Source organism: Anabas testudineus, chromosome 13 (genome assembly GCF_900324465.2).
Source record: "Anabas testudineus chromosome 13, fAnaTes1.2, whole genome shotgun sequence".
Classification (NCBI taxonomy): Eukaryota; Metazoa; Chordata; class Actinopteri; order Anabantiformes; family Anabantidae; genus Anabas; species Anabas testudineus.
The window spans coordinates 3,281,190-3,295,403 of NC_046622.1; the positions used below are offsets into that span (position 1 = coordinate 3,281,190).

General features: G+C 41.4%; 1 protein-coding gene across 3 annotated transcripts in view; it reads right to left on the reverse strand.

Moving 5' to 3' along the window:
* nova2 (NOVA alternative splicing regulator 2) overlaps positions 1–14,214 on the reverse strand; it is a 65,781-nt gene that overhangs the window by 13,656 nt on the left and 37,911 nt on the right. For all 3 annotated transcript variants that reach the window (XM_026370667.1, XM_026370661.1, XM_026370653.1), the window contains one exon: positions 11,024–11,190. In XM_026370667.1, the coding sequence (XP_026226452.1) occupies positions 11,024–11,190 (167 nt within the window). The remainder of the gene's footprint in view (positions 1–11,023; positions 11,191–14,214) is intronic.

Below are 14,214 nucleotides of genomic sequence, written 5' to 3' on the forward strand. Positions count from 1 at the left end.
ACAGCCTCAATGCTCGATCTCTGCACCGTGGCTTTTTGAATTTACATAGAAATAGAAAATTAGAAAGAGGCACGCAGGAGGGAGCCGATAATACGAGTGACTTCAAACCTGCAGATAGTGTCACGTATTCTCTTCTCACTGCTTTGAGTTGAATGTTTCCCCTGTGAGCATCTGTTTATGATGTGCCTCTATGTCTCTCTATGGAATTAACAGGTATGGTGGGATTTTTTTTTGTCTTCTCTTCATTCATCTTTCCTCTCAGAAGAGGTGGAGGTTTGTAGTCTGCTCCTATTGATTAGTGGGTTGTTAGTGTGAGGCTCATACACAGCGAGGCTCCTTCAACACGTCTGTTTACGTCCTGCTGCTATCAGAAGCTCTGATACAATCTGTTGTCCTGTGTCGATTAATGAAAAGAGCAGAGTGCTAACACAGTGTCAACGCCGGCTGGGGATGAGCGATTCTATTTTCTGCCGAGCCCAGAGGATTGATGCATCGTTCAACTTAACTTTTGATGTTTCTTCTTATGTTGACTTAAATAAGCATTAGTAATGTAATGTGTGGTCCAGGTAAGAGGAAAACTAGTCGCATTTATTTTGAATTTATTCTTCTTTCTCTGCACTAAAGGAGTGATAAACACTATTTACCAAAAATCACTTCTTGGTGTTTGTTCGTGCAACTTAATTCCATCCAAAAGTCTAATTTTCTTTCTGAAAAAATTCTATTTCACATTCGATTTTTTGTTTATGTGGCAACATTTCCACCAGTTATTTTTGCAGAGGAGATGAGTGGGTGGAGGGGGGTTAAAAAGAAAAGAAAAAGAAAACGACTAGGGATTAAAAAGAAAAAGTGACAAGCCGTGTGAAAGCGAGGGAGGGAACTGAAAAAGATTTTACCCATGAACCCTTTCATCCTCTGCAATGAAACATTCTCTCACACACAAACATGCACAGAGTGTCGGTGTAGAAGTGGGAGGATAAACAGTGGCGTACAGCGATGTCTGATCCCTCCTGGCGCTAATGATCACATCTACTATCTTTATATCCAACTGATTCTCAGCTAATGAGGTTCCCCATTCACCTCCACCCCCCGCTGCCTGCTCCGCTTTCTTTCTTTTTTCTTTCATGTCGTCGTTTTTCTCTCCTTCCATCGAGTTTTACTGCAGATTTATGGATGTTTTTGGCCTTTTATTCTGTGTATAACCTTTTAAATCCAGGTACTCGTTGTGCCTTTCCTCTCCACGTGCATTATAATGTTCTGCTGCTTTCCCGCTGCATTTCAATCTTTCACTTCTTTCCGTTTTCTCCGTTTAATGAACTAAACCTCTTCTTACAAGGTCAAACTCTCTGCACTCCCACAGACACAAAAAACCCATTTTCAATCCGAAGGCCATTTTAATGTGAAATCATCAACTTCGCTCTGCTTTTATTTAGCTGATGCTGTGGGTTCAGCTCACTCTAATGGCCGACTCAGCCAGGCAGCCTCCTACCTACCCACAATCCTCTGCTCCCAGCACCTTTCTGCAGAGCAGCCACAAAGAAGAAGATTATGTGACAGCTGGCATCGTGCGGACGTTCGCTCCTACAGTGACGGCTCTTTCATTTTTTTCCCCTCAGCTGCACAGGTTTAATGTTTTTTTGTGGAAGGTTTTATTTTCTCATTTCTTTTTTTCTCCTTGAAGAGTTTTATATCTGCTGAGAAACATCTTTCCAAAGAGTAGAGGAGAGGAGAGTTTGGCCTCCATCCAGCTGCTGGGCTCAGGTCAGAGGTCAAAGCCAATCTCCTGCCCATGAATACACTCAGGCAAACAGTGCAAAGGGGCAGTGATGGGAAGTGTTGACTTCAGCAGGGATGTCGGCTTAGCAGATAAGTCCAAATCAATGTAAGCAGCAGAGCGGGCTGGTTGGATTCTGGAACAAGTTCAGAGGTTGACTGTTGGAAGAACTGTCAATTAGCAACGAGCTAACAGTCTTTATTTTAACAGGAAACCAAAATATATTTAGTGATTTATCTGAAACGTGGGGCACTAAACCTGAGGCCGGTGAATCTTTTAGGGTTGGTCTCCGCTAATTAACACGTTTGTTTAGGCTCGTTCTGATCTGACTGACGGGTTTGCAGCATTGTTAGATCAAATGTGCAAATGTGCTGTAGATCACCAAGAACCATCAAGTTTATGCCCCTCATGAAGCTGTACTCTCTTGCTGCACCTTCATTCCTGTACTCACTATTAGTCCTTTCATCATCATCTACATCTACTTTACTGTGTGTCCTGCTTCCCGCCGTCTGTCAAAGCTTATTCTCACAAGATGCTGCATGCTTTATATTTCATGCTAAATTGAAACTTCCTTAACAAGTAATAGTAAATGCAAAATTCATTAACAGAAAAACTCTTCTGCTGTTACAAACCAAAATATTTACACTTACAAAGCCTGAACTGTTATTGTCATGATGCTGGGAAGCAACAAATGCAAGTACAGGCTGCAAAGTAAAAACAAGCATTTAGAAAATGTGTGAGAAAGTCCTGAGGTAGCTGCTCCAAAATAATCCAGTGGAAGGAGTCGTTGACAAAGTCGCCCTCGCCGCCTCAAAGCCCTACAGTTGTCCTCAGAGTCTTTAAGCAGACAGACGGGGACCAACGAGGACAAATGTTTTGTTTATCAACCAAAAGCATGGAAGTCTGTGTGTGTGTGTGTGTGTGTGTGTGTGTGTGAGTGTGTGTTGCATAGACAAGTAGTGATAAGCTCAGAGGCTGCTGAGGTCACTGAAGCGTGGAAACCCGAGAGAACAATGTCTCGTTTAACAAACAAGGAAACAAGCACACTTAACCACGACACTCACACACACACACACACACACACACACACACAGCATGTTGAGGTACATTTACATTTAGTTATTTGATGGACGCTTTAATCCGAAGCGACTTACAAGTGAGGTGCAAAGAAAATATCTTAGCCAAGGTGAAGAACTATAAAGTAAAGCGCTTTGGGAAGAGCTGCTTCAGTTTCATGTGGTATGAGTGCAAGTAAATATATAGAAATATATATGTATATATCTCCAATATCTCCAAATAAATATTTCCTTCTTTCCCTTTCCTCTGCCCCTCATCACTCTGCCATCCCTCTATCTTTATCTTTTCTCTACCTTTCTTCTTCCGTTTCTCACTATGTCAGAGCTCATGTCGCGTTCCGTGCAGGTCACAAAGACATCTGTCATTGTTGTTACTGAAGGACAAACACACACACACACGCACACACACACACACGCACACACACACACACACACACACACACACAGTGAGTTGAGGACAGCAGACAACTGTTGAGGCTGCTGGTTTGAACTTTGAAATCTTAAGCAGGGGACTTTAGTTTAATCTGTCTCCTCCTGATCCACGGGCTTAGGCACCTCGCTCCCTCTCTCTCTCCCTCTCATCCTCTACCTCGCTCGCTCTCTGCTCCACTTTTCCTCATTACTTGATCCATCCCGATCCGTCTGTCATCCCTCTTTTTCCATCACTCTCTCCTTCTTTCACCTTCCATTCTCTGGCTTGTCCAGGAGAGCAGAAACCCCCGTGGGGGTTAAAAATAACTGCAGAACAGAAGGGCCAAGCTACAATGACTGACAGCAAGGGAACACAGTGTTAAGTTGGATACACACACACACACACTCTGACTTCTTAACCAGGGTTTTGTGGCATTTTGATTCTGTTATGCAAACAATACACATAAAAAAAACACTTCTATAATTCAGAGTCTATACAGAGACCCACATGGGAACAGTTAGTGCTGGCTTACAGTACCCGCGTTTGGATGATGGTCAAGTGATCAACTGAACAGAGCATTAAACACTTTATATTAAGAAACTACATACATTCAAAATACAAATACTTTGAATGCAGCAGTTAATGTATTGAGCTCTGTGGTCACTTTTAAACACTGAATGTGTTTCCTTCAACCGGCTAAACCTTAAACTGGCTCAATTACTGCACACATTGTGTAAGACCAACAACCATTGCCAAGACTTGTTCGAATCCACAGACTTTAATAGAGGCCACAAAGTTTCCAGAGCAGCTGAATTTTAAAGATGCATGCAGTTTGCCAATTGATGCACAATAAATCTAGAAGTTTTCCACTTGAAGCTAAGTGCAGAATAAACATCATGTACTGTAACTTCAGTGAAGGCAGATACACAGTGTACTGTACATATACTTGGATTTGATGCGTCCTGTTGACTTGTTATGGTGGAGTTTCTTGACAGGAGATTCCTCTTTCTCTTAAAAAGGATTTAATGGGAATGTTTGAACAACAGAATAATTATTCATGCGAGTCATCTCGCCTGTCACAGTAAAATTCTCGTTTCCTCACTCTTTCTCTTCTGAAATTTATGAGTTGTCACTAGATGATTCTCAACGGATGTTGATGCGATTATGTGATTTTTCTTTTTGTTTGTTTGGTTTTACTTTTCTGAAGTTGTTGATGTTGATGTCTTTGACAAGATTTGAAGTGAAAGTAGAAATATGACAAAGTTAAATCACTGTATTATATCTAATAGTTCTGTTTTTGAGATACAACCCTAATAATACAATGATCGAATACTTAATAATAATAATAATAATAATAATAATAATAATAATAATAATATAAAAAATGTAGAAGAAAATATTTTATATATAATTTTCTGTATATTCAGTAACTGAATATTTGTTTTTGACATTTTAGCATTTTACTGTATTATACAGACATTAGTAGTTTATTCTATGACAATGTGCCATCATTCGTGTTTAAGTTTCTATTTAAATTACCATTTCAAAATTATGACTGTGTCACTGTGTCTGGTTATCGCTCCCAAACTAAAGCCTCCTGTAGGATGGCTCTTGGTCACTGTTAAATAGCAAATATGCCAATAATAAATAAATAAACAATAAACTATAAGATTACAAACTAATCTGCACACGTCGACCTCCCAAACACGTCACACTGACCATAAATCAGTAACAGTGAAAAATATACGTTAACGCAGTACAGTTTGAGCAGAAGGAGTAAAAGTTCATTAAATCCCCCTCAGGCACATTATAAGATCATACTTGATCATTTTGTATCCTCCTCCACACCAGAGCGGGCTGCTGCTCTAAACAAGCTGCAGTTTGACTGGAGGAATGTGAAGTACAACAGTTTCCTGGCAGAGAAAAAGTCCTTAAAAAGAGGAAAATATTATCATCACATACAGACAGTAACGTTCGGCTGCTGTCAGGAAAACCATTAGCTTTTTACACCGGGTGTCAAAATAATAGGATGGAAGGAGGAAATGTACACAGTGGTTGAGGTTTAAGTCAGAAAATGTAAAAAGATATTAAAACGTCTTTTAAAAAGGTCAGAGATTTGTGTAACGAACTGTCAGATGATACAATCCCACTTCTGTATCTTGTTTCTCCCTCTTTTCTCTTTTTGTCTTCTCTCCTCAGTCTAGAAGGAGGATTGTCAAAAACAAAAAGAATTCTTTAGCATGCACATCACACCTGCTGCATTTTACTCCTCACTTTTCATCCCCAACCGAAAAAATAAAGAATGGCAGGAAGTGAGAGAGAAAGCTAGACTTTCACATCTGAACTGCATTTCTCTGCATGTGAGCGCAGTAAAATATGAATTACAGCAGGGTTTCGTCCAGTGCTGACCATCATCACATGTGTGGAGCAGATAGTGTGTGAGTGTGAGTGTGTGTGTGTGTGTGTGTGTGAGTGTGTGTGAGTGTGTGTGTGTGTGTTTCATTCTGCTGGCTCAGCAGTGACTGCAGATCATGGGACTGAGGGAAAAAATAGATGAGAAGTTATGTAAGAAGGTGAAAAAGCAACATGCTGTAAAATGATGCTCAGGAAAAACAGAATACTTGTGTTTGCTGCTTGTTTTTATGTTTTGTTTGATGTTTAATTTACAATAAGAATAAAAACTGTGACAGCGTGATGGTCGCTCGTGATGAACCTACAGTCATATGATACGACTCGTTAACCTTTAACAGCTAACCAGCCAAGTGTCGGTCAATAACAGCTGGATGTCATTTCAACTTAGAACCTAAGAGACATTCAACAGACGTCCCCACAGTCAGTCTGAATGAATCCAGCAGGTCATTTTCTGTGAGCCAATGGGCATCGTGGTACGTTCCTATCACATGACTGATAAAACATGGTGATTTCCCACGTAGTGTCACGTTCTGCCTCCTGCAGACTACCCCTCACCAACAGTCTCCTGTTGTGTGAACAACGTTCAACTCGCTTATTAGCTGCTGAAGATGTTTCACAGAACTCCAACTGACGTTGGTATGTTTGGTCTTCTTGGCTGAAGCTGAATTACTGTATTTCTCATTTGCCAGCTAAGTTTAAGAGTCTTACACTCCCGGAGGTCACATTTCCTGACATTAATGGCAAACGTCCTGTGTAGAGAGGCAATAACAGGAAGAAGGAAACAGGTGTTTGTGCTGGAGGTGAAAGGTCACAGGAAATGGTCGGTGTCCGGCAGGAAAAAATTTGAGGGAGCGGCCAGGAAAACAAGCAGACGAGAGTGGATGTGTTTAAACGCTCATGTAAATGTTCATGTTTCATGGCTGTTGTCAAAGTCGAAGTCCTGCTGTAGTTCTGAGTCTGACTAACGGCTGGTGTCGGCCAAAAATAGCCCCCGAATAATACCGCAACAAAACCACAGGCCGTTTACAGCTGATCTCACAGGGGACGCAGCTCAGGCTGTGCAGCTCACTTCAAGAGGCGAGAGGGCACGTTTTCCCGTCAATATGAATATAGTACTGATGCTTCACTACATTACACATAAACACAACATGGGAGCTCTCCAGACTTTACATCGAAGCCTGAATTTAGAGTGCGCTAAAAATAACTGCAGGTAACTAATGACCTGGAACGCAGCACAGGAAGTGCGTTTTTTATCTTGTCCTAATTGATAAGAGTCTGGATGGAGCCGAGGTGACTGACAGCTGTCACTGCGTGTCATAGGTTGTTAGACTTGAACATACTTATCTATCTAATATCAGCTTAATGGAAAATGGGTTTTAAAAAATCTTGTATGTAGTTCGACTTCATTTTAACAGACTAGCATCTAGTGGCCGTTAGAGGAACTGTAGGAAACACACTGAAATTTATCTTAGACTAATAAACACTTTTTGTTTAGGTGTCATTAGTTTATTCATAAAAAAAATATATTTGTATTCATGTTACTATACAAATATATAAATATATATATTTATAGTGCAGGGCAGGAGTTAGTTCAGTGTACATCAACTGTTGCAAATACTGTAAAATTATTTTATTGCATTTGCTGCATGAGTCAGTATGTATGAGTCTTTTTGTTTTAGAGAGGACTTATCACCATCTACAAACTATGAATATTTAAATTTGGAACCAAATTTTCTGTTGTAGCATTAGCGTGCTGCAGTGTGAACACGGGTGTGATGATGTTTTACTAGAGTGACTTAGGAGGTGGAAACAAAAACAAACACTGCATAATAGAAGTAATGAAATCCCTCGATAAATTCTCTCCGCCCATATGTCATGTCAGGCCTCATTAGAATTCCTTCAGCTCATAAATCACCTTCCTCTCTGGTCTGTTGTCCTGCTATGTGGCCTTGAAGCGCGGCGTGTCGTCTGTCGGTGTCGTCGCTGCTCTGTTTTTCTTTCTGTCGGCAGCTGCTTGGTCCAGAGAAGCTCTCTGTCACCCTGCAGCTGTCGACTAACAAGAGTTCAGATCTGCTTCCAGCTTTCAGTCACTCAGCCATTTTTTAGACTCTCATTTTAGTGCTTATTGTCCCTCTGTCTGAATGTCCTGTTTGTCTAATGTCTCTCTAACGTCCCTTCTAGTCTCTTCTTACAACTCTCCACCACGTGCATCTTCTCCCTCTCGCTCTCTCACACTCGTTTCGTCTCTCACCCAGTTCCAGGGGTTAACCAGGAATGCCAACACCACATGCTCCAACAGCCGCGATCTTGACAAGAAGAAGATGACATTTTATCAACAACCCAAAATAGTCGCCAATCTACAGCTGTGCACTGGAGCCCAGTTCATCACTGAGAGACACGTGTGTGCATGAGATCCACTCATCAGATTAAACAATGGGAGAACTGAACAACACACTTTTTACTACTATTTAAAGTAATTTAATCACCTCCCTGTTGTATTATTATTTCTATACTGATAATATGAAACATTATGCTTTCATGGTTTCATTATTACTTAAACTATAATATGCAGAAACACTTTCATAACCTTTTCTCAATAATTCCCTCTCTGTAAAAGTGTCTATTACAACGTGGCGCTTTCTTTCTCTGTGTCTGGACTTGTATATCTGTGTGTCGTCAACGTCCATTTAGCCTTACTGACGTGGTATAAATAGCCTAAAGAGCATCAGGGGGATTCGCCCTCTATTATAAGTGCCTACAGTAAATATCAGCAGCGATTAGCCTGCTTGTCTCCCCACAACTGCTCGCCTCATGCAAAATAACACGGCCGACTGCTTGATGCACATGGTACATACAGAATAAACGAAAGCAGGCGTAACCAAGCAGGTAGAAGCTGCTGTTTTAGGCATCTGTCCTCTCACTGTTTTGTCCATATGGAGGAGAAAAAGCTGACAACGACGCATTAAGGCGACTACATGATAAGAGTGGTACCGCTCTCTCAGCACAAAGGAACGAAATGAGGAAACAGCTCATCTGACTCAGTCCAACGGGAACAAAAACTACCCAACAGCAACAGATCAAAAACTCACGTTATGTTACATTTGTTTAATCTTACAGAGACCGAACCGTAAAAATAACCATTCACCGTTTTACAGTATGTGCTGCAGTATTTCTTGCCTCTCTGCAGTAACTTCCTGAAATCTCCAGTGGTTGCCTGGCAACTGCAGTTTGGTGTGAAGAAACTTGACTGACCTCAGCCGAACACATCCAACACCCCGGGGTGAACAGAGCCTCTCCATCACCCAACCTCCCTGACTGGACGATGTTTAACAGAATAACTCGGTGTCCACCCACTACGAGACGTTAATAGTCTTAATCTTCCCATAAAGTAGTACGAGCGACTAACATTTTTTTTTTTTAAATTAAAATTACAAAAAACTTAAACGACTTTTCAAAAACTAGAAACAAAAACGACATATGTGCAAACACAACTCGATGTTGTTATCTGCCTCAGCCTTAAAAAGCCTGTTTGAGTTCAGAGTGTGTGTGTGGGCTGGAGGACTGAGTGTGGGTGAGTAAGTGTACAGTATCTGTGTGTGTGTGTGTGTGTGTGTGTGTGTGTGTGTGTGTGTGTGTACTCAGTATTGATTAATTATGCATAAAAACTCTTCATAACTGCACCTTGGTATTGTGTGCACTGCAAAAAGCTCTGAGGACTGTGTGTGTATGTGTGTGTGTATGTGTGTGTGTGTGTGTACACAAGTCTGATAGCTATAATTATTCAAAACTATAAAAGCGTAGCACTCCATCCTCTCCCCCACCCCCTAACTTTTGCTTATGACAGAGGATGAGAAATCGCAGCAGAGGAAACATACGCAACTCTACTGCAACACCAGAGCTCGGAGACAAGGAGGAAAAACAACAACCGTCTTGGACATTTTTAAATTTTTACCCTTTTCCTTTTTACTCTGCAGCACATATTTGACTTCATTCTTTATGGTTTATTATTATAGCGTCTTTTTTTCTAATGCAGCGTTTGGCAGGCCCGAACAAGCAACAGATAGAGACAATGCCAGACCTCACTAATCAATAGAGAGCAATCATGAAGAGGGAACGATGATAATCACTTAACCAGATAGGGATCAGTCAATGCCCGCACTAATTGTCCTCCATTACACAGTGTGTGTTGGCGCTCGGCCGTGGAATGAGCTTCATACGAACGTGTGGAATTCGACTGAATTGTTTCTTAGCAAACAGCAACTTTGTGAAATGAATCAAAGTTTTCTGCTGAGAGTTTACATCTGTGCCTGTGTTCAGGTCAACAGAGAACTGTGCATACTACTAATCTCCAGGCTATTGTCTTCATTTACACTATATACATTTATATTATCTGGCAAATTATAAAGTAGCTACATTGGTTATCAAAAAGTAAATTAAACACCTGATTATAAGGCACTAACCCAGCAGTCGCCTATAATTAGCCTGACAGCTAAATTAATGTTTTATCCAAAAATGCAGAGCCGGGGGACGGGTCGGAAAAGTGACAGGGAGTTTTTAAAAGAGCCGAAAAAATCTCATAGTGGTTTTATGAGCAACAACAGTGGCTACAAACATCCGTGTTGTAGATTCATTTCTCAGTAACAACATTCAGTCCTGTGCTTTGGGGCAGCGAGAGAGGAAGAGAGGGGAGATGAAAAGGCTGAATGCAGGAAGTCGGAGGCTGCGTGTTCTTCATTAAGACACTTCTCACTCTAAATTGATGGGTGCAGAGAGAGCTGATCAGGACACTTGCTCACACTTCCTCCCTCAGCAGGAAACTGTTTCCTGTTGGTGTGAATGTTGAGGTTTCTGGCATGGTGTGTGTGTGTGTGTGTGTGTGTGTGTGTGTGTGTGTGTGTGTGTGTGCACTCGCCCAGGGTTCATGTCACATGTTTATATTTTCACACCTCACACACGGCATCCTGTCTTAATGGATCTCATCCGTCTCCCCACACTCTCCATTTAATCGTCCTCTTTTCTTTCCTCTCCATCCCCCCCCCCTCTTTGGCTTTTCTCAGTCCTCTCCTCCATTCTCTTCTTTGCTTTTGCTCTTCTTCTTTCTTCTCCTACACCTTATATATCTCTCTTTTCCATTCTTGTGCTCTGCCCTTATTTTTCCACCCTCTCTCTCTCTCTCTCCCTTCTTCCCTCATCTGTTTACCTGTCTGTGCGGCTGCCTTTCCTTTTTATTATTATTATTATTTTTTGCCTCATTCAGCTTCAGTCAAACAGAAAATTACAACTTGACCACAGAAACACACACACAGCCTGTCGTTCCAAAGGAAAACATGCAGGACAGACAGTCATACTAACTTGTTTGACGCGGTCGGGGTTGACGGTGGTCTGCGGCTGCAGGATGCTGACCGGCTCTGTCTTCTGGGTGCTCTGAGGCATCTCCCTCACCTTCTCAGCGATGAAGTCATGGACACCGTTCAGCGCCTCCACTGTCCCCTGGATCAGACACACCCGCTCTGTCGTCCCTGCACACACACAGACACGTTTACAGATCAGTGCACAAACCTAGATTCACTGCAAACAGTAATCAGAAGTAATGCGGAGAGCTCACTATATTTATGTAGTTGAATGCAAATGAAACCAACCTTCATAGTGCATAGTAAAAAAACAACAACTGAGATATAGAAAAAACTTTAATGATCCCCACTGGGAAATTATGTTGCTGCAGCTACAAATAGTAACAGCAAAGATAAGAGATAAGAAACTGTTATATTTATACATATCATTTAGTGATATTTATAGCCGATAATTAATTAGAATCTTGTAATTACATATTAGATTGAATTGGTTGAATAGTGTTGAGGAAAAAGTGATCATTGCAGTCCACAGTCCATCGGGAGTGGTGACGAGAAATCAAAAATTTAAATAAAGAAAAAAGATTTTCTTGACCTCATTCTGAATGCAGTTTACGACTGTTTCCAGGATGTCGTCCAATCAGGAAACTGGTCACATGAAAAATAAAACATGGTGCAATGATTTCCAAACGTCCGCTTGAGTTTCGGCAGAAAGCGTGCGTAAACTGTATCTTTAAGATTTATATCAGCTGCAAATGAACTGGCTACGGGCTGCTACACAAATCAAAACACTCTGGGAGTTCTGAAGATTTACACTCGGCGGGATTAGTGTTCACGAAGGAAGTCAAAACACAGCAACAACGGTATGTTTGCATGTTTCATTTCACAGCATAGACTGTATTTAAAGATTTGATAAAGATTATATGTTCTGTACAGTCTGTTTCACACTGAACACAGTGCGTCACAACTTGTTCACGTCTACTTAACGATTTTTAGAGCTAGAAACTATTGCATGTTTCACAGTGTTACGTTTTTTTGTGCACACTTTTCATTTATGTCATTTTAAGACCATGGTACCAACAACAAAACTCTCAGAAATTAAAATCTGTTTTCATTTTTCCATCAGCTCTGGCAACAGTTAGTTTTTTTTCATCTACCACATGAGATCCAGTGAACAGACCCCTCGTATCACTGCTGTCCTGCAGTTTTAATGTCTAACATCTATACTGCATTACCTCATAAAAGGATTAAAAAGAATGAGGCCTTGACATAATTTGTCGTCATTTCATTCAGAGACGATGGCCGGTGTTGACAGACAGACAGACGGTGGAACAGTGGGGGGATATAGGCCAATGCAAAGCCTCTCAGTCTGACTGTATCTCAACAACACACTCAAAGTAAATCTCTTTTTGGCTGACTCTCTCTCTCTCTCTCTCTCTCTCTCTCTCTTTTAGGGTGTATTGTCTTTCTCTCCATTTGTTTCCCCCATTTCTCCTTCTCGCTTTCTCTCTCCCTCGACTCCAGTATTTAGTGGGATCTGCTCTTATCTCGGCCCAGCAGCGTGTCAGCCGGCACTTCCTGTGTCTGCCCTCTCCCTGCGTTGCTGGACTGGCTCGGCCCATTGTTGCTGCACTGGGAGCAGCGGATTAAAGATGTTTTAATGCTTCTTGGAATTTAATTTAAGACCAATTTAGTCAATAAAAGTCAGAAACGACAGTGGCCAAAGCAGATTGAAGAGTCTAACAGTAAATCATAAAACTGAAAATTTTCAGTTTTAGAATTTAAAAAATAATGATCTGAGTATATTTATACTTTAAATTCTTACAGGGTGCTGGGGTTCAAACACACACAGCACATTTCGAAACATGCAGCGTTTGGTTACCTGGCCCTGCTGGACCTTTATAACGCCTGTTAGCATTACAGGCGGAATAATTCCCCTTCCTATTTTTACAGTGTGTGGACAGCAGTGATGAACAGTCTCTGTTGACGGCAGCTGAACGCTTCAGTTTGGCCGAGCGAGCGTGACGACGAGATCACAGATCACACCAACTAGAACTAGACTGAGCATCAGACTTCAGGTGCAGCCACATGCTAACGTGTTCTGGTTTATATTAATTCAGCATTAGCAGAGTGGCATGGCAATTGGAGTGTGAGTGTGTAAGTGTGTGTGTGTGTGTGTGTGTGTGCTGACTGAAGAAACTGGGCCTTGCCTCTCTCCGACAGCTGGTGCCCTCTGGGTAATCTGGACTTGTCCAATCAGAAGCTAGGATTACCAGGCCATTGTCTTGGCATGAGAGTGTGTGCGTGTGTGTGTGTGTGTGTGTGTGTGTGTGTGTGTGTGTGTGTACTGTTGCAGTGTAGCAGAAAAGGCCTCTGTCAGTGACGATCATAATAAAGATCTGCTTGATTTCACCACTAAACACTTACTGTATCTTAAGATCAGTAAACAACCAGCTGCTTACAGTCGTGTCTAGAGGGCAGAACTGTGAATTAATCTAAATTAATCTGTATTTTACTTCGCTCGTGTGTCCAAGTCTTGTTTATCCTGCAGTAAAACTCAGATTCACAATCAGAGACACACAAATACCAAAACAGTGCCAACCCAACAGAATTTACACATCCCTCAGTAATTGAGAGCAAACTATATTGGCAGTCACTTACTGGTCCCACTGGTGCAGACATAAATGTGTGTGTGTGTGTGTGTGTGTGTGTGTGTGTGTGTGTGTGTGTGTGTGTGTGTGTGTGTGTGTGTGTGTGTGTGTGTGTGTGTGTCTTTGCATTTCCCTTTGCAAAGCAAATCTCATCATTTGATTCGGTTTTAAGTTGTTTCCCAACTTGTCGTTCCGCAGCTGCTGAAGTAATCTCTGTTCAATGCTGAGACACACCAAGTTTATGATACTGTTTAATTTTCATTTTAAATTTCAGCCCTGAACAAGAAGCTAAACTGAACTTGAGCGCTTTAAGTCTTTTGGTCGAGCAAATGCACAGTTGCATCACAACAAGGATCACTACAACAAACAGAACATGAGCCATCAACCATATTTGTAACCAAAGCTGACCAATACTTCTGAAATGTGAATTTCAAAGCCCCAAAAATTCAGATTTTAGCCATTTTGGGTGGAAGATGGATCAGGGAACAAACAAGAGTTTAGTAAAACATTTGGGAGAGTTGGAGATTTAGTATGAGGTTGATGT